Raw genomic sequence first — 22,738 nt, forward strand, 5'->3', positions numbered from 1 at the left:
TGGTATTTGGTCACAGATATCGTCATACCTTAACCCATTGCTATTTTTCGTTTCAGGGTCATATGCCTTATAGCCTTTGGTCTTCAACCCCGCTGCTTCATTCTCTTTGATCCGTACGTATTGAACTGCAGGGCTGCATTCTGGCCCTTCATCCTGATCCCTCACGTGAACTGTGACCACGGCTCGGTTCATAGTTGTTGTTCTAAGCACATCTCTAGTAAATGGAGCTTCATTGATTACACCGACTTCCAGCGTCACTTGATGGTTTTCTTCATAATTCAGTGGCTTTAAAATTAAGTATATAAATATCAGCGTGAGTGTAAAGTGAAACCGGTATTTATAAAAAGCAAAAGAATTTTTATCAATCTGAACAGTACTCTCTAAATTCTGTTTTCCTGCTTAGTCAAAGTATCTTTCTTTCATCCTTTGTTAAAAAAGAGAAGTGTTCATAACTTAGCAGTGTAATCCAAAACTTTATGCAAGTGGTTTTAATGTACTATGGAAAAGCAATTCATAAAATAGGGTGTAAGTGTGTGTGTGGTTTATCGGCCACACCTCATGGTTCTCAGGGATTATTCCTGGCTTTGTGTTTACAATCAGTCATGGCAGGCTCAGTAGATGCTGAGGATCAAACCTGGGTTGATCGCATGCAAGGCAAATATCCTGCCACTGTAAGATCGTTCTGGCCTCTCAAAAAAAATTTTATACCTCATTCTTATCAGGAGAAATGCTCTGAAACTGGAGATGTGAAAAGATGCTACTGCTCAATGTTTAACAATTTTTTTTTTTGCTAAAGTCCATCCTATTTCCTAGCAAAATACAATCTTATTTTGATTAGCTATTTACTACAACAGCCAGGACACAGACATTTTACAGCACTCATGAAATGTTTTATTGACTTTTTAAGACTGAATTCAAAAGGGGGTGGTAGTCAAGAAACAGTACATCAGGTATGTCACTTGTTTATAGCAGGCTAGCGTTCAATACCTGATACCCCAGATGGTCTCTCCAGCCCCACCAGAGTGATCCTTGAATTCAGTACATAAGTCCTAAACATAGTTGGGTGTAGCTAAGAAACTACAAAAATATTTGAATAATTTAATTAAGTAATACAAAAATGAAAAGGGGTAGATAAAACGAACATAGGAACTGATAATAAAGGAGAATTATTTTAAAATTGAACTCAGAGACAAAGAAAATAATCAAAATTTCAGTAAGAGAAGACCACCTCAGGCAACTGAAGTCATGACTTAGACAGATCAAGTAAGCTAAGAACAGAAAGGGATGTATGGGCATCAAGTTCTCAGGATTTCTAACTCTAACTTCATGGTGGTTCAAAATAAGGAACATTTTACAACTATATTTGGATTTGCATCCAATCACCTTCTTATTATATTAACAAAATCAATTTAGTTTACTCTTTTTGACACAGTCTCATGTGAAAACAATGAATGGTAATATTAACATTACTCCATCTTTTGTGCATTTTTGCTACTTTAGAGTATATACAAAGAAGGAAAATCAATTACTTTTATGAAACAAGCATAACCTGACATATTTTATGGACATTGTGCAAAAAAAGAAAATTGTTGGACTCCAGGGCTCAATGTTAAGAGTAAATAATTCTTTAGAACTCAAAAGACTGATAAAAAAAAAGGTTTAGACAGATATAGAGACAAGGAAAAGGTCTTCCAGCAACAAGTATTCTCTACCTTTCTGACTAATTAAGCAAATAATTAACAATGCAAAACAGTAATATGGAGTAAATACCTTGTTGGGTTTTTATGAACTATTGTGCGAAACAGAATTATACCAGCACTTAAACAGATGTCTGTGGTTGGTAGATATCACAAAATCTTGTTGGGTTAAAAGGGTCTAAGTTTCCTACCTGCTGGGCTTCCCATAGTACTTTTCACAAACTATAAAAATATCTTACTTTTTAATTTAAATGTAAATTTTTGAAAGATAGGTTTGAGATGGAATCAATAAATATTCAATTATCTTCTAATTTGTAGAGTCTATGACCTAAAACTAGTTGACTAAGCCATTTTTTAATTACAGCCTATTAGCTTGTCAATTATTCATTATTACTATACCTTTACAATATAGAGAACACCTTCATTTGTTTTTTGGTCTGTAGTGATTTTAAAATGTCCATTTTCATTGCCCTTTAAGATGGTAAAATTGGCTCTCCAGTTGGCAGTGTTAATTAAATCTTTATCGTCGATTGGGATCCTTAAAATTTCCACATTGTATACATTTTCCTCTACCGAAGTTTCATACTAGAAAAAAAAATCTCTTTGAATTTATTTTATAAAGAAAATATTTGCAGAGAAAATAAGACACTTCTTTACCAAAAAATACTTTTTATAATGTTTTAAGCTATATTATTGTCATTAGCTATGAATAAAATTGACATTATTTCAGGAAGATTATCTTGCAAATAAAAAGAACTCTTGGGCCCGGAGAGATAGAGCTAGTAGGGAGCTTGCCCTTGCCATATCCAATCTGAGTTCAATCCTGGGCATTCAATATGGTCCCTTCAGCCTACCAGAGATAATTTCTGAATGCAGAGCCAGGAGTAAACCCTGAGCACCACATGGTATAGTTCACAAATGAAAACAAAAGAAACTCATTACGAATAATGTTTAATGTAATAGGACTTTAACAAGAGGAAGATAATATCAATAATATTCTGAGTAAATTCTGAGTAATAAAAAAGTTCACATAGTTTAAATTTTACTTGTAACATAAATAGATGGTAATATATATCTCATTACTTTAGATTAAATAACAAATGGCAGTTGACCAAGTAGAAACAATACTACATACTTACACTACTTTTTCTGAAAGTAGGTGGATTATCATTTGAATCTTTTACTGTTATAACACAAGTTGATGTAGTCATCAAACCAAAAAATTGGCCATCCATGTCCTGTACTTTCATTAGGAGTATGTACTTGTCTACAACCTGAAAATAAAGCAAATATTTTTGTTTGTTTGTTTTTTGTTTGGGGGGGGGTGTTGAGGCCACACCCGGTGGTGCTCAGGGTCACTCCTGGCTCTGCACTCAGAAATCGCTCCTGGCAAGCTCAAAGGACCATATGGGATGCAAGAAATTGAACCGGGGTTCTTCACTGGACCGCTGCATGCAAGGTAAATGCACTACCACTGTGCTATCTCTCTGGTCCCTAAAACAAATATTTTAACTAATTTTTAAACCATTCACTTATACTTAAAATGATATTTAATTTGGCATTATTTTATGTTGTATATATCCATGCATTAATTTGATTTACTTATTTGCATGGATTTAGTTACAAAAGTCATACAAAGAATTTAGACTTAAAGACTATTTTTCAGTTCTTTTAATTCTTTTTCTTTCAATTGATTTTCTATTTTTTTTCTATTTCTCCCACAATCTTTATGTTATTTCACTATCTTCCACATTGGAAACCAACATTTCACTGTGAAATATTCCTCTTACAGAGTCTTAGAATCCTTTAATATTTTCTTCCTCTAAATGGGTTGTTTCTTTTTGTCAGTTGTTAATTTCCTAGATTTAATTTGTATTCTTCTCAACATCCTTCATTGGTTATTCTCAAAGATTCCCATATTTTCCCCATAAAAATTAAATATGAAAACCTTGGTTTCCAAGTTATAGGCTTTATGTTGTATTATACTCTTTTCCTTTTTGTTTTTGGGCCATATCCAGCAATGCTCAAGTGTTAATCCTGGCTCTGCTCTCAGCAAGAATTTATTGCAAACTCAAGGAACCATATGGGATGTTAGGGATTGAAACCAGGTCAGCCACAGAAAGGCAAGTGTGCTATTCCACCAGTTGCTGTCCCTTAAATCTATTTTATCATTTATCCCCATTTATATTTCTTGTTCAGTTATATTAATTCTCCAATTATGATTTTTTAGCCTTAATGGGAACCATTAATGTTTTCTTTTTTGTTTGTTTTGTTTTATCCTGTTTTTGAGCCACACCTGGCAGTGCTCAGGGGTCATTCCTGGTTCTGCACTCAGAAATAACTTTTGGAATCTCAGGAGACCTTATAGGATTGAACCCGGGCCTGTGGAAGGAAAACACATTATACACCAGGGGTCCTCAAACTTTTTAAACAGGGGGCCAGTTCACTGTCCTTCAGACTGTTGGAGGGCCTGATTATAGTAAAAACAAAAATTATGAACAAATTTCTATGCACTCTGCATATATCTTATTTAGAAGTGAAGAAACAAAATGGGAATAAATACAATATGTGGCCCACGGGCCATAGTTTGAAGACCCCTGCTATACACTGTGCTATTGCTCCAGTCCCCCATTAGTGTTCTTTTAATAAAATTATTTTGTCCACATAAATTTGAATAATCAACTTCAGCTAAAGGTAGGCTAACAAAATGTACAAAACAACAATAAAAATCATACTCTTCTATAAGAAATCTTACTTCAGCTCAATCTTTCTATCATGTTTATTCTCTATGTATTATATATATTTATACAGTAAGAAAAAAATTACAAATATTTAATGAACTTATGTGTTGCTATTATGTATGAAGTGTTAAAGATTTTTAAATCAATCAACTTTCAAACTATTTTTTCTAATAAATATTAAAGAGTTATATATTTTTGATTAATGGTCAGAGCATGGTGCCATCTGATGAAATAAGCAAAACTAGTGATCCCACATAACAAACAAACCTTTACTGAGATATAATCAGAGTCACAAGTGAAAAATTAACATAATATTAAGTCACAACTTCTTCCTATAGAAATAGGTTCTGTTCCTATTCGTTTTCAACTCCAACTGACGTGTTATTATGTTTTGTATTTTCCTTTACATAAGAAAAATATAAATAACATATACCAATAATGCATAAAAATAATTAATTTAAAAATAACTAACGTGTCTAAGTATGTAACTCAGTGAGAGATCATTCAGTTTGCGTAAATGAGTCCAGGGATTCTATCCCCAAAATTGCAACAGAAAGTGCACACATTGTCACATACTAAAATAAAATTAAATTAGAAGTTCCTAAATTTCAGCAAAAGGGAGAGAGAAACAACCCACATTGAAAGAATTTCCTACGGAGTCTGAAATCTACCTCTCTGTCCATAGAATGAGAGACTGTGGTGATGACGCCTGTGCTGGGGTGCACGGAGAAGAGCCCTGGAGATCTCGGAGTCTGCTCCACGATACTATACTTGAGGCGTGTGTGCATTGTGTCTGGTTCATCTCTGTCTGTTGCACAGACTACTCCCACTGTAGTTCCTATATGTAAAAATAAAAATATATCTTTAATTTCAAGCATTCAAAATGTTTAAAAATACAGGGCTGGAGAGATAGCACAGCGGTAAGCCGTTTGCCTTGCATGCGGTGGACCCAGGAGGGAGCTGGTTCAATTCCCTGCATCCCATATGGTCCCCCTACCTGCCAGGGGCGATTTCTGAGTGCAGAGCCAGGAGTAAACCCTGAGCACTGCTGGGTGGCCCAACAACCAATCAATAAGTTAATAAATAAATAGTTAAAGTGAAAAAATGTTTAGTAATAAACGTAAATACACTGTACAATTTTTAGCAGTAATCATGCATGGAAACCCAATTTAAAACTGAATAGAAAGATATTCGATTCCTACAAAAGCATTCTACTTTTACATGATATAGACTAAAACTACCTCACAAAAATGATATGAAACACTTTGATGCTAAGGTAAATGTGTACTTTTACTTTGCTCACAGTTTAACATTTCTGATAGTAGATTACTAAAAATGTATTAAGTGTGATTAAGAATAATTTTGACATATATTTCTAAACATCACAGAGAAATTTAACTGCAAAGAATAATCATGACTCCTATACAAATCAGAGTTTTGAAAGCAATGTCTTTATTTAAGCACCATGGTTACAGAAATGTTCAAAATTTGGTTTCAATCACAGACGTACACCATCCTTCACCACTGCAACTTTCGCACTGCTAAAGTCCTCAATTTTATTTAAACTTTTGAATGACTAAAAATCATTTGAATATAATTAGAGTCAGGTTGGTTTTTTATTTTCCAGTTTCTTTTTTAAAATGATTTTTGTTAATCCTTAACATTCCTCATTGGCCATTTCTTTTTCATCAGTTTAAAATCTATCTCCCCACTGTCCCCACTTCTCACTTAGTATTGAAGATGGGAGTTTGTACTAATTATTATATGGTGAGAAATGATTCTAATTTTTCTTTAATTAGACCTATTAGAATTTTTTATCTGTCTGAGAAGTAAAAAATCTATACTGCTAAGTAATTTCATGTATCAAAAGTATATACAGATAATATTTTATACATTTAATAATAGCATTTCAATTCCCATAAAATTGAATCCAGAGACTTGTATATAAATCTATATATTATATAATCTTGTATATAAGGCTGACCTATGTAATAATAAACAGACCCATAGTTGACAAAATTTTGTCCAAAACCTATGTCTGTGTGTTAAAGCAAACTCAAGAAACATCTACTAGTTCAAAGCATTACCAGTTTGATCCTACCAACACAGGATGATTAGACTAGCCTAGTTAGTTTTAGTATTAAAGTGTTTGTCCTTGATTTTATCCTCTGTTACTAACAAAGCTAATGAATCCTCAAGGGTTTGAAAACAGCCATTGTTCTTTGGGAAAAAATATCAAAGTTACAAGCTTGTGAATTTAAACATGGTATTGGTCATCTAATGTAATTATCTCATTTTACAGGGTTGAGAACTCAAAGGGACTTTAAGAGTTCCCACAGTAAATTAATAGCATCTTGAATCAAAAACTAGATTTTCTGAACTCGAAAACAGTGATTTTTACCTTTTAATTGGACTATGTGAGTCATAGTGGTTAACATCTATGACATTAAATTATCAAAGCACATATGAAAGGAAGCAGCAGATATAATCAGGTAGTGAAGATCTAAGTAACTAGTAGAAATCTTAATAAGTCTAAAGGACTTATATGAGTTCCCACAGTATATAATAGCAGATCCTAAATTAAAAATTGGGTTACTTAAGGGACCAGAGATAGTACTGTGGGCCAGGCTCTTTCCTTGCATGGGATGGAATCAATCCCTGGCATCCCCTACGATGCCTAGAGCACTGCCAAAAGTGAGTGAATAGTCAAAAGTAACCCCTGACCTCTCTTGGGTGGCTCTCAGAAATAAAACTAGATTTACCTAAATTCAAAAATAACAACTTTCCATCCTTAACTGAACCATGAGATTAGGAGCCAAGTTAACAAATCTTAGTAAACAAGTTAGCAAAGCAATCCTTGAAGATTAAATCTATCTACTTTCAACTATAATATGAGTTAATTTAAACTTAATTTTCATATGTAAGTCTTGAAAGAATGACACATTTAAGGATTGACAAATCTAAAACATCTTGGCCATCTTCGACTGAGATGAGAGCACATGATTATGTCTAGAGTTCTTTTTATGAGTCAGAGAGACAGCTCAAAGGACTGAGCACATGTTTTGCAGTCAGGAGGCCTTGGTTTGATCTCTAGTAGCAATTTCAGAAGGGATGCCAAAGCATAGTCTGGAGTAGTCCCAATACCATTAGGTGTGAACCCCAAACAAAATCAAGACAAAACCAAAAAATTACCTCAATATTACTTACAATTGAAGAATTAAGGTATATTTTAAAAGAATAAATTATATTGATAAATGCTTAATTTTATTTATCTTTTGCCAGAAAGAAGTCTCACAGATCTGAAATACCATGTTCTGATAATGAAGGAAGTCCTAGTTTCATTTTTATACCACAAAGATCTCTCAATATTTCCAGGAGTGGTTCCCAGAAAAAAAAAAGACCTAATTTCAGAAGAATAGCAATAGTAAAAAGGTAAGGTGCTTGCTTTCATGTAACCAAACTGAATTCAATATAGGCACCACATATGGTCCCCCCAATCTACAGGATTGATCCTTGAGTGTAAAGCCAGGAGTAAGTATTGAGCATACACAAGTGTGACCTAAAACCAAAATAGAACGTATTTTCTATAAATGCATTCATCACATGCATAAACGAAACCAAATAAGTAAATATATTTATTTAAGTTTTGTTATACATAATGCCAAAATATCCTCCTTGAAGGGAAAAATGATAAACTCACTCAGTGGTGAAATGAAATAAATTAAGCCAGCTAAATATGCAAAAAAATTAACAAAAGCTATTTTCCTTTATTAAAAAAAGTTTTGTAGTGAAATCGCCACAAACTCCTATAGTAATATGTAAGCTACATATTGATTGAATTTGATATACTTAAAATGTATTCTGAAAAGAAGATACCAGTATAGGGCCACCATAGGAATAATTATCTTGCTTTCATAAGAAAATGTACAAAATTTGGGCCCGGATGGATAGCACAGCGGCGTTTGCCTTGCAAGCAGCCGATCCAGGACCAAAGGTGGTTGGTTCAAATCCCGGTGTCCCTTATGGACCCCCGTGCCTGCCAGGAGCTATTTCTGAGCAGACAGCCAGGAGTAACTCCTGAGCACCGCCGGGTGTGCCCCCCCCCAAAAAAAAAAAAAAAACAAAACAAAAAAAGAAATGTACAAAATTTATTTAGCGTAATGTAATTTACTCTTAAAAGTTGACTCACCATATCTACTACTTTCTGGAACTTCAAATTTATAAAGTTCTTCTGTGAAAATAGGTTTATTGTCATTTTCATCCTCTATTCTTATAGGCAGTGGGAGAGGTAAATCTGCTGAATACCCATCTTGAGTTGAGGCATAGGCAATTAACTGCAAAACAAGGAGAATTCAGTTCAGTTGTAATTTAATAAGATATTCTAGTAGAAGATAATGTTAAGCTTTATTTTTAAATTATTTTCAGTAAAAATAAGGCAATTATCATCAATTTATATGATGTTTGGGGGCCATAATTAATTCTCTTCAGGACTTACTTCTTCCTCTATGCTCAAGGATTACATCTACCAATTATTTCTTAAGAATTGAGCATCAGTCATGCAAGGTAAGTACTACCCCTGCCCTATCTCTCCAGATCTCTAACATTTTAATCATCAATGGTCGATGGGGAAATAAAGAGCAATGAGTACTTAGTAGAAATGACAATAATAAAAATAAAATATAGATTATATTACAATAAATCTAATAAATGTTTATTAGATAAAGAATTCAAATGTTATACACATAAAAATTTTGTTTTGGTTTTTCGGCCACACCCATTTGATGCTCAGGGGTTACTCCTGGCTATGCGCTCAGAAATTGCCCCTGGCTTGGGGGGACCATATGGGACACCGAGGGATAGAACCACGGTCCTGATCCTTGGCAAGCACTTGCAAGGCAGACACCTTTTGTCTAGCATTACCTCGCCGGCCCCATATACACATAAAAATTTACATACGGTACACTTAAAGTCACTCTAATGAGGAAAATTCTTATATGTAATCTAAACAAAAATATTGTACCAGATATTGCCAACATCAAGTCCTTTACATATTTTACTCCATAGATACATATTTCCACATTATTAATTAATTAAAGTGAATGCAATTCCAAATGCCATTATTTTTTGTGCATTTTGGTTAGTCAGACATTGTAAGGCTAGATTAAAACTTTTCTAGAGATAAGTAAAAAATGTGATATGTTGGACATAATTTTGTTCATTCAGCATCTATTTTATAAGAAGAATTCCTCTTTTCCTTGAGGAATCATTCTTTATGCACCACAGAGATGATGGCGTGACTCAATAACATTAATCATGTTTTATAAAAAGTTGAGTGTTTTCCCCATTGTTTATAAAATAGCTCTATCGGGCCAGGAGAGATAGCACAGTGGCGTTTGCCTTGCAAGCAGCAGATACAGGAACAAAGGTGGTTGGTTCGAATCCTGGTGTCCCATATGGTCCCCTTTGCCTGCCAGGAGCTATTTCTGAGCAGACAGCCAGGAGTAACCCCTGAGCAATGACGGGTGTGGCCCAAAAACAAAAAACACAAAAAACAAAAAAAAGCAAAAACAAATAAAATAGCTCTATCATAATGCTAGATTATTAATCAATTTGGTGTTCTTTTTATTTTAGTTTTAAGACATTGTTAGAGAATCATACACATGGAAAGAAGATTACAAGCAGAATAAAAAAGGGAGAAGGACTCTTATAGTAAAGTATGGTCATATCTTGGAAAGAAAAATTGTATCAGGACCAATCAGAGAAATACTATCTCATAATTAAAATAATTTCCTAGATAAGTGATGAAATTAGATTTCAAGTACAAACAAGTACACTGCTTTACTTTGACTTACAAACATTTAGAAAAAGAGCTTAAATACTTTGAAATATTATTTTCTTTTATTTTAAGATACCCACAAAGAAGAGAATATAAAAATAAAGGAATCAGAAGAAATGTATTTCATCTACAGCTTCCTATCTATAAAATCTTACATCAAAAACATCATATTCTTCACGATCCACAGGTCGAGTACAGAACAGATTCCCAGTGTCTCTTTCAATGTAAAATAAGTTTAAAGGCTCTTGATCAACTCCACGCCCACTTATTGAGTAGAAGATGGTATAGTTTTGTGCTGCATCAGATTGAACCTAAAAGAGAACAATATGTTTAAATTTTTTGTTGAGATGCTATTTTTAGAAGTTCAAGCAATTTTTAAATATATGGAGTTGATGAAATATCAATCATATTTTTATTTTATGAACAATAGTAGTGAACAAAATTTTAAGGCTACTCAACTTTAAGAACAACAATTCAATATAAATGACTATCATAAAAAATCTAATGAAAACAACAAAGCAAACTAATTATGTGTCAGTAATAGAAAAGAAGAATAACAACCATTGTTAGCAGGGATGAGACAGACTTTCATATCCTTGTGAAAGAAATGCAAAGTTGCTGTTTCTTAGAGAAGAGAAGTAACAAATATGAACAAAATGAACTATGAGAACAAATCAGGTAAGATTTTTCTTAGTAAATAAAACAGAAAATACAAAAGGATCAGTCTAGGGTTGTAGCTGCAGTGTTCAGACTACAGCAGGGAAGTCACTGATATCCAGAAAGCAGTGGAGGAGGCAGACGAGAAATGTGTAATAGGACCTCACAAATAGTTCCAAGGATGGTAATATTTCTTTATAATTAGATAGAATATTGGAAATTTTTGATAGAAATTAACCACATATAACATATAACACGTAAAGGAACGATTCTTGGTGTTCTGCTAAAACTAGATTTGGGTGGGTGAAAGGGAGATGTAGGAAGACTAAACAGGAACTTATTGCAAATTTAGAGAAACCACTACATTGAGAACTATCATAACAATGTGAATGAATGAGGGAGGTAGACAGCCTGTCTAGAATATAGGTGGGGGTGGGATGGGGAGGAGGGAGATTTAGGACACTGGTGATAGAATGTGGCACTGGTGAAGGGGGGGTGTTCTTTACATGACAGAAACCCAACTACAATCATATTTGTAATCAAGGTGTTTAAATAAAACATTAATAATAAAAATGGAAATAGACTTAAAATACAATAAATTTTTTAAAAGGTGAAAAAAAAAAGAAAGTTACTGCAAATAATCACGGAAAAGCTAATGACTGATTAGATTAGCAATGTAGCAGCAGAGATGGGTAGAACTAATTAAATTTTGTACACATTTGAAAACAAATCCATCAGGATCTGCCAATGAATTTGATATGTGGTACAAAGAAGTAAAGGATGATACTATGTCAGTGGTCAGCTGTATCCCCGACATCTATTCTGCCTATTGACCTAAGTATTAGATTTTGAAGATGAGTACGTAAATGCTTTTTCTTGTTTTCCAGATTCAGCTGGTTCAGGTAAGCATTCAATTTTCATCTAAGTAGTACTGTCAGCGAGGTTGTCTGAACTGAAAATATAAAATATTAAGTTTTGAATGTATTAACCATCCTTAGAGCTCTGAGGAAAATAAGGTTATTGAGAGAGTTAATATGAATAATAAGCAATGCTCATGATGTATGTCATAGAGCAAAAATTTAGGGACTGAATTGGGTTGTTCTGAGAGTATATAGAAAAGAAAATAACCAGAAAAACATATAAAGATACATTTTTAAGGAGAAAAGTGCAAACGCTTTAAAACGAAGAATCATCTGTTCAACTTCAATTATACAAAATGGTTTCTGATCATACCTCATCCATGCTTAAAATACAATAGACAAACAAGAAAAATAAAATCAATACCAGACTATATAGAAAAATCTATGTATAAAAGACAACAAAAAGATTATCAAAAATATAAATAAGTAGAGCACAGGTCACATTATTTGCATTGACATACTGTATTTGCCAGCGTATGAGACGACTTTTGAAATGAAAAAAAGTCAACCGAAAGTCGGGGGTCGTCTTATACGCCAAATATATCCCGAAAAATGTTTCAACATGCCGCTAAACAAAAATTGTCTGAACATTGCCACAAAACAAATTTTCCAACTCGATCCTGCACCAATTACTGCCAGGCTGCTCGGACCACCTTTCTAGCTCAGCCAATCCAAGCAGGCTGTTGATGCATGCAAATTAGACAATGTTGCACCAATCACTGCCAGGCTGCTTAGACCGCCTCTCTAACTCAGCCAATCCAAGCAGGCTTTTAATGCATGCTAATTAGACAATGTTCTGGACCAAATCTACACTGTCAAAAGCCTGCTCAAAGGGGCCAGAGTCAGAGAGGAAGTCTATTATAGTAGAACCTTTGAACATTTGCTTGTTGTGATTGATTCACTGTGGTACATGAGCACAGGAACACATGCAGCACAGGAACGTTCTGTCTGATACAGCGTATATAGGCCTAAACCTATGTTCTAACTGCAAAATTAGGGGGTCGTCTTATACGCCCAGTCGCCTTATATACCAGCAAATACGATACTCACCACATAATAGAAATTCAAGAAAGAAAAGGCAAGCACCATAGCCCAATGTCAGTAACTGTTTTCATTCTCCATATTTCATTTGTCACCTAATAGAAAAGAAGCCTAATACAACTTAAAACCTTTTCTTTGGGGGTGTTAAGCACTTTTATATAAGCACTTATATAAGAACTTTTATTATGAATTGACACCTATCTTATTCTTGTACTAACCTCCCTTTTCCTCCCTGCCATACAAAGGAAAACAACTAAGCAATCCTTGCAGAAGTCATGCTCACCTACTTACTTCTGCACACCAATACCTACCACTGCTTTCACAATTTACCTGCAGGGCCCTTCCCTATCCTTCCAGACTTAACACAAAAGTTTCTTCCTACATTGTTTTATATCATAGTTCATCTCAAAATTTAATACTCATCTCATGAATCCAGGATTCATCTTGGACTGTAATTGTTTCATTCTTTCTTTCTTATTAGGCTAATTAACTACAAGTGAGCTTTGGTTATGGATAAATTATTTCTACCTAAACACTTAGAGCAGAGCCTTCACAAGATGTAATATTTGTGCAGGAACTATCTGCTAAATGGCCAAATAAACCAAAGAACACTATTTAATGGCTGTAGACTTCTCTTGTTTACCCTTTTTCTTTTTCTTTTTTTTTCTTTTTGGTCCATACCCTGTAATGCTCAGGGGTTACTTTTTAGTGATTTTTCTTTTTCTCATCGCACTTATTATAATGCACTACATAAACATCATCAATCAGTTTATATTTAAAATTTTAATGAGCTGTTAAGCCTGAACAAAACAGATTCTGGAAAAATTAAAACACCCCTACTCAGAAGAATGTAAAACTTACTTGTTGAAGAAAGAGAGGAAAAGGGCCCAAGGAATTCTCCAGCATTGAACAGGGAATAGGAGCCCATCTCCTCTTGGTGCGTCTGAGAACAGTTTCTTTAGTGTGTCTTTTTCTGAGTGCCTGAATTTAGAGAACGAAATAACAAAGAAAGAAAAGTGTCACAGCTTACTTTGTTTGGAAAGAGTGGGAGGTCCATAAAGCTAACACTTCCCCTCACATTTTATTCTAAAGTTGAATCAAAATTGATTAAAGACCTCATGACAATAATCTATAAAACACATTGAAGAAAAAGAAAAAACACTACAAGGTACAGACCTCTGAGATGTTTTTGATGATTTGACCCATTGGCAAATACAGAAAAATAACTTTAAAGGGAGATTATATAAAACTTTAAAAACTCTATATGGAATAGAAACAAATTAAAGTAAAAAGGCCTATTAGAAGGAAAAAATATTCCCACATAATATACCGAATAAAGTATTACTTCCAAGATATATACAGCACAAATCTCAATAACAACAAACAAACCACCAATAAATGGCAAGAGGAGATGAACTAAAAATTTCCTAAAGAAGACATTCAGACAGCCAGTAGGCATATGAAAAATTTTATCATCACTTATAAGAGAAATGCAAATCCAAATGACAAGAAAATATCATTTCACATTAGTGAGAATGCCATATATCAAAAATACTAGAAACAGTGTTGGCAGAGATGTGGTGAAAGAAAATCCTCATTTCTTGTTGCTGAGAATGTTATCTGGTTCACCCTTTATGGAAAATGCATAGATAGATAGATAGATAGATAGATAGATAGATAGATAGATAGATAGATAGATAGATAGCTAAATAGATAGATAGATACATAGATAGATAGATAGATGATAGATAGATAGATAGATAGATAGATAGATCTCAAATATATATGTATATACATATAATACATGTCTCAAGTATATCTCAATTCTTACTTAATAAAATTTCCACATGATCCAGTGATTCTTCTTCTTGGCATCTACCCTCAGTATACAAAACCCAATTTTATTTATTTTGTTTCTTGGGCCACATCTAGTGTCACTCAAAAAAAATGAGGTTGTCTTAAAAATCTCCAGGTTGAAACTTAATACTTGATCATTAAGACTTTTTTAGGATATAAGGTTTATAAAAGAGCTTATTCAAATTATAAAGTTTCTCTAAATAAAAGGTTTTGTTTTATATATAGCTTTCTAACAGTGGTCATACTTTTAAGTATATTACAGTTTGGTTACCATACTAGCCAGTGAAGTCTGTAGAACATTTTTTATTATTTTTAAAAAAAAATATATATATATATATCTTATTTTCATGTATAGCAAGAGGCCTATTTTATTTCCTGAAAAGAAATTAATAAGTTTTTTAAAGTTTTAAAAACACACCAGGGTTACTCAAGGTTAATCCTACTCTATGCTCAGGAATCTGCCCAGTTGGGTTCAGAGAACCATAAAGAATGCTGGGAAGTGAACCTGAGTTGACCACATGCAAGGGAAGCTCTGTGTTATCTGTATTATATCTCCAGCCTCAATAAACATTTTATAAAATATTTATCATGGTACTAAATCAGTTTTGTCACTAATATATTAGATGATTAGTTAAAATTCACTATAAATATTTAATTATTTGTGACTGATTTCGTAGCAGTATTTCTCTTGATGTGTAATCTAATATTGCAGTCAATAACCTTGGACGATAATCAATTCCAGGCCCTGCATACTCTTACTCATATATATGATAATATTCCATATATATGCACATATATATGGTTATATATGTGCTAAAAATTTTAGCATTTAAAAATGACCTCATCACTGTGAATTACTACTCATATTAACTTACCATACTAATCTAACTACAGGTAAAATAAAACTGGACAAAAAATGAATTCATGCCTTGAAACAGTTGCAAATAATTGTTTATAATAATTAAAAATCGAGTATTAGATTTATAGTATAGTGGGTAGAGTGCTTGCTTTACACATGAGTAGTTGGTACTCATTAGAACTGATCTCTGAGCTTAGTCAGAAGTAAAAACTGAACATCTCTCCAAAATATTCAAATGCTAATAAAGGGTTAAATAAGGTAATGTGGGACACAGGATCAGAAAAAGGACTTAACATAGGAGATGTTTTTTAGATTAAAGAAACATGAAAGATGGTGGAGAGTTATTTTTACTTTAGTAGTTTTAACAATTTTTAATGAAAACATTTAATGAAAAGAAAAAATGCATGAACGTATTGATATACTTTGCCCAGCTTCTGATGTTCCAAAAACACGGTAATCTCTTTCTGTGTCTGTTTCTTCATGTCAGAAAGCCATATGGTGAAAGATCTTTTCTCATCAGACAAAACAACAGCATTGGCTGTGTAGACTGAGCCATCTTTTAGGACTCTGAAATCAGGATCACTGGACTGGATGAGGTCAGCAGACCGGAGACATTTATTCAGATTAACTGCAAACAAAATTTTATAATTTGTAAGTTGAAGCACATGCAAAACTAAAAATAATTGTTAAAATAATTTATACAATCATCAAAATCATGACATGAGATGAAATAAGTCACTTTGAATTTACCAGCTATCTTAACCACTCTTCACATGTGCTAAAATTTGCATGGTTTTCGGTTAAGAAATAATCATTTCCTACTCTTTACTTGTTTTATATAACAGATGTCAAGCTTCTGTAGAGCTTATTAAAGTGATGTTCCCATAAAGCAGGAACATATGTAGCTCATCATCATGAGATGATGAGCTACATACAGCCACATAGACCTAAATAAACAAATAATTGTTTACTAACAATTAAATCCAAATTCTTTAAATTGCACCTATATTCAACTAGAAATAACATATATGAGCCGAAAGAATGAAGTATGAGTAAAGAAAATTGCCAAATTTAAAGGAATCAATCTTTGAATTCTTCCCATTGACCTTTCTCTATTATACAACCTTCTCATCTAAGATCCCTGCTAAAACTCTAACTTCAGTCTCCAGTCTTTGCCTGAAAATATGCTCTCCGTAATAGATATTAAAATATAAGTATCAATATAAGAGGTTTTAAATATCAATAGTATAAAATCAACTTCATTTTCAATTATTCCAAAAGAAACCAAACTTATAAATTGACTTAAGTAAATTTCCAAAGGATTCATGTCATCCAAAATTTATATAGTTCATTTAATGTTATACAAATATGTCACAAAAAAATTAAAAAATTAAAAAAATATTTAGTCAGGGAGATAGAAATAAACTTGTCTTGAATGTTGCAAACCCAGTTTTGATCCCTGCACTGAAAATGGTTCTGTGATCCATATGAGAAGTGACCCCTGAGCACAGAACTAGGAGTAAATCTTGCTGGGTATAACTAAAAATTTGAAAAAAATTATTATAAAGTATGAACATTTTTATTAATGACAAAGTATTTTTCCATCTTTATTTAACAGGATGATGACCTGTATCACTAAATAAATAAACAAATATATAAATAAACTTTTACAGATGCTTCTTTCTTCCTGTCCATAGAAATAAAAATGACATTTACATTAACTAGAAATGTGACATTCTGTTAAAATGTGCAATTGATATCTCTGGGATAAATTTTATCCCTTTATTTAAAAAAAGGCAAAACTGTGGTGCTGTCCAATATTCCCTGGACCTTAAAAAAAATCTATCTAGGTAGTGCTTCTTAGCTACTGTGAAAGGTTGGTTTTTACCACTTTCTCAGTGAGAAAATGACTGATTAATTTCAGTTTTTAAGAATGACTCATGGCATTGTTATAAAATACAGCTATAATACTGATTTAAAAACACTCAACTTTGATTTTTCTGTAGATCTTTAATGCTTAGAATCCTAGAGTAATACAAAAATACAAAAGTAATCCACATGTAAAATTTTTTGTCTCTTTTTTTAACCACACCCGGCGATGCTCAGGGGCTATTCCTAGCTTTGCTCGGGACACCTTCCTGGCATGCTCAGGAGGCCATTTGGGATGCCGGTGACCAAACTCAGGTCAAGTGTGTGTGAGGCAAGCACTACCCGTTGTTCTATCACTCTGGTCCCTGTACATGTAATTTTTAATGAAAATTTTAACACTTCCAAAACATATGACTTCCCAAATAGAGTAAATATTTGCAATCAAATTCATCCAAAGTTCAGTGAAATAATAGAACAGAAATAAATATCTATCCTGAATTGTATATAATTATAATAGATTGAGTATAATTACAAAAGGCACAAATGAAATATCTGCTCTTTGCACTGTAGGTAAATTAAACTTCTAATTTTAATAAACTTGATATTTCTTACCTTTGCCAATCATTTTCTCTGCCTCCAGTTTAGAAGGTATATTAAATGTCACAAGTTTGCATGCTTCACAAGCAAAACTGAAGACCTAGAATTAAAAAAAAAGTCATAGTAGTATATTATTTAGACTGAAGAATATTTATTTATACAAAATTTTTGTACTGGAGAAATTATTTTATTTTCTAAGAAATTTTTATCTATTACTTTAATAAACTGTACATTAGTTTTAAAGCCAAAGAAAGTCTCCATTCTCTTTATTGTTCACAATATAATCTTGAAAACCAGCTATCATAAAATAATATTTTACTTAGAAATGCAAAATTATTTTAGTAAAATATTTTCAATAAAAATAAAAATCATTTTTAAGACAGATGGAGCAATGGAACAGAGATTATTGCTTCTTGCCTTCCAAGTTAACTATTGTTTAATCTTTAGCACTGCATGTTATTCCTCATGAACTGACCACAAGCAATGATTCATAAACAAGCATTGCCAGGTATGGCACAGTATTCCCCAAATAATTTCCTAATTTCCTTTCTTCCTTCCTTCTTTCTTTCCTTTCTTCTTTCTTTCCTTCCTTTTCTTTCTTTCTTTTTTCTTCTTTCATGTCCCCCTTCCTACATCCCTCCCTCCCTCCCTTCCTTCCTTCCTCCCACCCTCCCTCCCTTTCTTCCTTCTTTCGTTCGTTCCTTCCTTCCTATTTTCTTCTTTCCTCCCTTCCTTCATCCCTTCCTCCTTTCTTTCTTTCTTTCTTTCTTTCTTTCTTTCTTTCTTTCTTTCTTTCTTTCTTTCTTTCTTTCTTTCTTTCTTTCTTTCTTTCTTTCTTTCTTTCTTTCTTTCTTTCTTTCTTTCTTTCTTTCTTTCTTTCTTTCTTTCTTTCTTTCTTCTTTCAGCATTGTGGTTACAAACATGTTTATAGTTGGCTCCAGTCATAAAATAAACACATCCCTTCATGAGTGCAACTTTTCACTCACCAATGTCCCCCATTTTCCTCCTTCCCCACCCCTTGTCTTTCTTCTGGAAAGGCATTCTCTCTCTTCTCTCTCTCTCTCTCTTTCTCTCTCTCTCTCAGTATTATTGTTATGGTGATTGTTAGTGTAATTATTTTGCTAACTTTACTCACTTCTCTTTGTGGTAAGCTTCAGATCATGGGCTGGTCCTTTCAAACCTCACCTCTATTGTCTCTGGGAATTATTACCAAACTGTTTTTTTTTTTCTCTTAAATTCCACAGGTGAGTGAGACTATTCTATGTCTATCTCTCTCCCTCTGGCTAATGTTTTTCTGCATAATAATTCCCATGCCCATCCATAGATAGGCAAATTTCAGGACCTAATTTTTCTTAACAGTTGCATTGTATTCCATTGTGCAGATGTACCACAATTTCTTTATTCACTGATCTGTTGTTGGGCATCTAAGTTGTTTCCAGATTCTGGCTTATTCTAAGTAGAGCACCAATGAAAATATGAGTGAAGATTCTGCCCACATCTCTGTTAGTAGTATTGGTTGTTTTTTTTTTTGGGGGGGGGGGCACACCCAATGATGCTAAGGGGTTACTCCTGGCTATGCGTTCAGAAATCACTCCTGTCTAGGGGGGACTATATGGGATGCTGAGGGATCAAGATGTGGTTTGTCCTAGAGTAGCGTGGGCAAGGCAGATACCTTACTGTTTGCATCACTGCTCCAGCCCCACACTGATTGTTCTTATTCTTTCTGATGGATGTGTGCTAGTCCATGTAGTGTGAGATGATACCATGTTGTTATTTTAATTTGCATCACCTTGATGATTAGTGATGTGGGCCATATTTTCATGTGCCTTTTGGCCATCTATATTTCCTTAAGGAAATTTCTATTTATTTATAACATGCGGTTAGATGCTATTTTATTGTTAAGGTCTGTAAGTACTTATATATTAACCCCTTATCTGAAGGGTATTGGCTGAATAGTTTCTCTCATTCTGTGGGTGGCCTATGTATCCTAGTCACTGTTTCCGTTGAGTTTCAGAAGCTTCTGTTTAATATACTCCTATTTGATTTATTTCTGCTTTCATCGGTTTGGACAGTGGTGTTTCCTTATTAAAGATGTCATTAGTCTCAATGCAATGGAGTGTTTTGTCTACATGTTCTTCTATATGCCTTATAGTGCTAGTTCTGGTATCAAGGCCTTTAATCCATTTTGACCTTTGTGCATGCTGTTAGATAGAGGTGTGAGCTCAATTTTATGCATGTGGCTGTCCCAAAACCTCTTGTTGAAGTGGCTTTGCTTGCTGCACTTTGTGTTTCTTGCACTTTTATCAAATATTAATTTATTGTATGTCATTGATTTCTGCTCTAAGCTTTATTATTTTGCTTCTTCCTATTTTTGGTTCATTTTGTTGATCACTTTCCAATTTTATAAGCAGTGTCTTTAACTTAAATTTGTAGACCCCATTTTCCTTCTTGATTAATGCATACACAGCAATAATTTTCCTCTTAGCACCACTTTTCTGTGTCCTACAAATTCTAATCATTTTTGTCTTCATTATCATTTGTTTCCAGGAATCACTTGATATCATCTTTGATTTAATCTCTGACTCTCTGGTTGTTCAATAGTGAGTTGGTTAATTTTCAGGTGTTAAAGTTTTTCCACTGTTTCTCTTTGTAATTCAGTTGTAATTTCAGTGCATTATGAACTGAGAAGATAGTTCTTATTTCTATCATCTTTAGCTTATGGAGGCATGTTTTATGATCCAGCATGTGCTCTATCCTGGAGAATAATAACCCATGTGCATTGGAGAACAATGTGTATCTAAATATATATAAATATAAATTTATATATATTTATATATAAATATAAATATAATATATATTAAGGCATTTTCTTTCATTTATCCCTTCAGAGCGGGTATATACCTTTTATACTGTATATTCTTATATACTGTATATATATATACTTTATACAGTATATTCCTTATATACTGGTTGATCTATCAAGGGGACACAAGGCAGTATTGAAGTCTCCCATTATTATTGTGTTTCTATATTGATGTCTTCCTTCAAATTTCTCAACAATTTTTTTAAATAATTAGCTGGTCATTCATTGGAAGGATATATGTTTAGGAGTGTGATTTATTCTTATTGTACATATTCCTTGATTATTAAGAATGTCCATCACTGCCTCTAATAACTTTTTGTAAGTCTAAAGTCTATGTCATTTGATATTAGTATGGCCACTCCAGCCTTTTTAAGGAGTTGTTGATGATTGTCCTACAACTTTTGACTTTGAATCTATGTTTCATTTTGTTTTTTGTTTTTGTTTTGGGGTCACACCCGTTGATGCTCAGGAATTTCTCCTGGCTATATGCTCAGAAATCGCTCTTGGCTTGGGGGACCATATGGAACCATGGTCCATCCTAGGCGAGGCTTGCAAGGCAGATGCCTTGCCTCTAGAGCCACTGCTCCGGCCCCCGAGTCTATGTTTGTTCTGACTATTCAGATGTTTTTTGTAGGCAGAAAAACGCTCAAGTCAGCTTTTTGTTTCATTTGGCACCCCGTGGCTCTTAACTATTGCATTTAGTACATTACCAATGAAAGAAATAATTGCATGGGGGTTATTGTCATATTCTTGTAGGAGTTTGGTGTATCTGTTGATCTGTCTTAATTTAAAGTAGATCTTTCAGTTTGACTTTTAAGACTGGTTTTGGGTGTGTAAAATTTCTGAACTGTAAAATGTGTATCTTTGCTTCAAAAATTTTAAGTCTGGCTGAGTGAAGTACTCTTGGCAAAACATTCATTTCATTGAATTTTGTCACTATATTCCACCACTACCTTCAGGCCTTAGGGTTTCTTATAAAAATTCTACAGTCAATCTTAAAAATTCTCTTTTGGGTATAATTTCCTTTTTTGGTCTGCTGCTTTTAGTACTGTATCCCTATCTGTGGGATTTGTCATTGTGACTAGGATATGTCTTGGGGTGCTTTACTTGGTATCTCTTATGGCTGGTACTCTCCAGTCATGCAGGATGCATGCATTCTGTAGCTCTGGGAGTTTCTTTCCAATTATGTCCTTGATCGCTGATTCTTCATGGGGATTTTATTCCTGGGTCTCTAGAACTTCAATGATTCTTACGTTGTTTCTGTTGAGTTTATCAAATACTTCTATTTTTGTCTGTTCAGATTCTTTGAGTTTTTTTTCACTGTCTGATTGTTTGTCTTAAAACTTTTTGCACCTCTCTGTTGTATGGAGTTGTTATGCATCTTATCTTCTAGTTCACTGATTCTCTATCAGCTGCTGTTAGAGAGGTTTTCCAATGAGGCATTCAGTTTGCCTACCAAGTTTTCAGTCCTCTTATTTCAGTTTGAAGTTTTCTCATTTCTACTTCCATTTCCTTTTGATTCTTATTTGTGTTTCATTCAGTGAGTTCCAACTTTCTTTGAATTCTATTAGCATCCTCCATATTTCTTTTCTAAAATCCTTAACTGAGAGGCTAAATAGCTGGTTTGTACTTTTTGGGTCATCAGAGCTACCATCTTCAATCTCTAAGAAAGGTGGAGGTCTGCATTATTTCCTATTGACACAGTAAAGTGTGTTTTCTACATGCCATGCTTTTGGTTCATTAACTAGGAGAAGTATGGGGTTGCTTAACTGGTGACTATTTTCTGGCACTGCAAAACAGT

General features: G+C 33.6%; 1 protein-coding gene across 2 annotated transcripts in view; it reads right to left on the minus strand.

The window, feature by feature from the left end:
• Positions 1 to 18,168, minus strand: part of LOC126003863 (desmocollin-3-like) — a 35,708-nt gene extending 17,540 nt beyond the window's left edge. For both annotated transcript variants that reach the window (XM_049770212.1, XM_049770213.1), the window contains exons 1-9: positions 18,090 to 18,168; positions 16,031 to 16,236; positions 13,754 to 13,873; positions 10,430 to 10,585; positions 8,628 to 8,772; positions 5,110 to 5,276; positions 2,837 to 2,971; positions 2,097 to 2,282; positions 29 to 285 (exon numbers count right to left, since the gene is read on the minus strand). In XM_049770212.1, the coding sequence (XP_049626169.1) occupies positions 29 to 285; positions 2,097 to 2,282; positions 2,837 to 2,971; positions 5,110 to 5,276; positions 8,628 to 8,772; positions 10,430 to 10,585; positions 13,754 to 13,873; positions 16,031 to 16,236; positions 18,090 to 18,102 (1,385 nt within the window). In that variant the 5' untranslated portion in view covers positions 18,103 to 18,168. The remainder of the gene's footprint in view (positions 1 to 28; positions 286 to 2,096; positions 2,283 to 2,836; positions 2,972 to 5,109; positions 5,277 to 8,627; positions 8,773 to 10,429; positions 10,586 to 13,753; positions 13,874 to 16,030; positions 16,237 to 18,089) is intronic.
• Positions 18,169 to 22,738: the final 4,570 nt, after the last annotated feature.

The sequence above is a fragment of the Suncus etruscus genome, chromosome 3, assembly GCF_024139225.1.
Source record: "Suncus etruscus isolate mSunEtr1 chromosome 3, mSunEtr1.pri.cur, whole genome shotgun sequence".
Taxonomy (NCBI): domain Eukaryota; kingdom Metazoa; phylum Chordata; class Mammalia; order Eulipotyphla; family Soricidae; genus Suncus; species Suncus etruscus.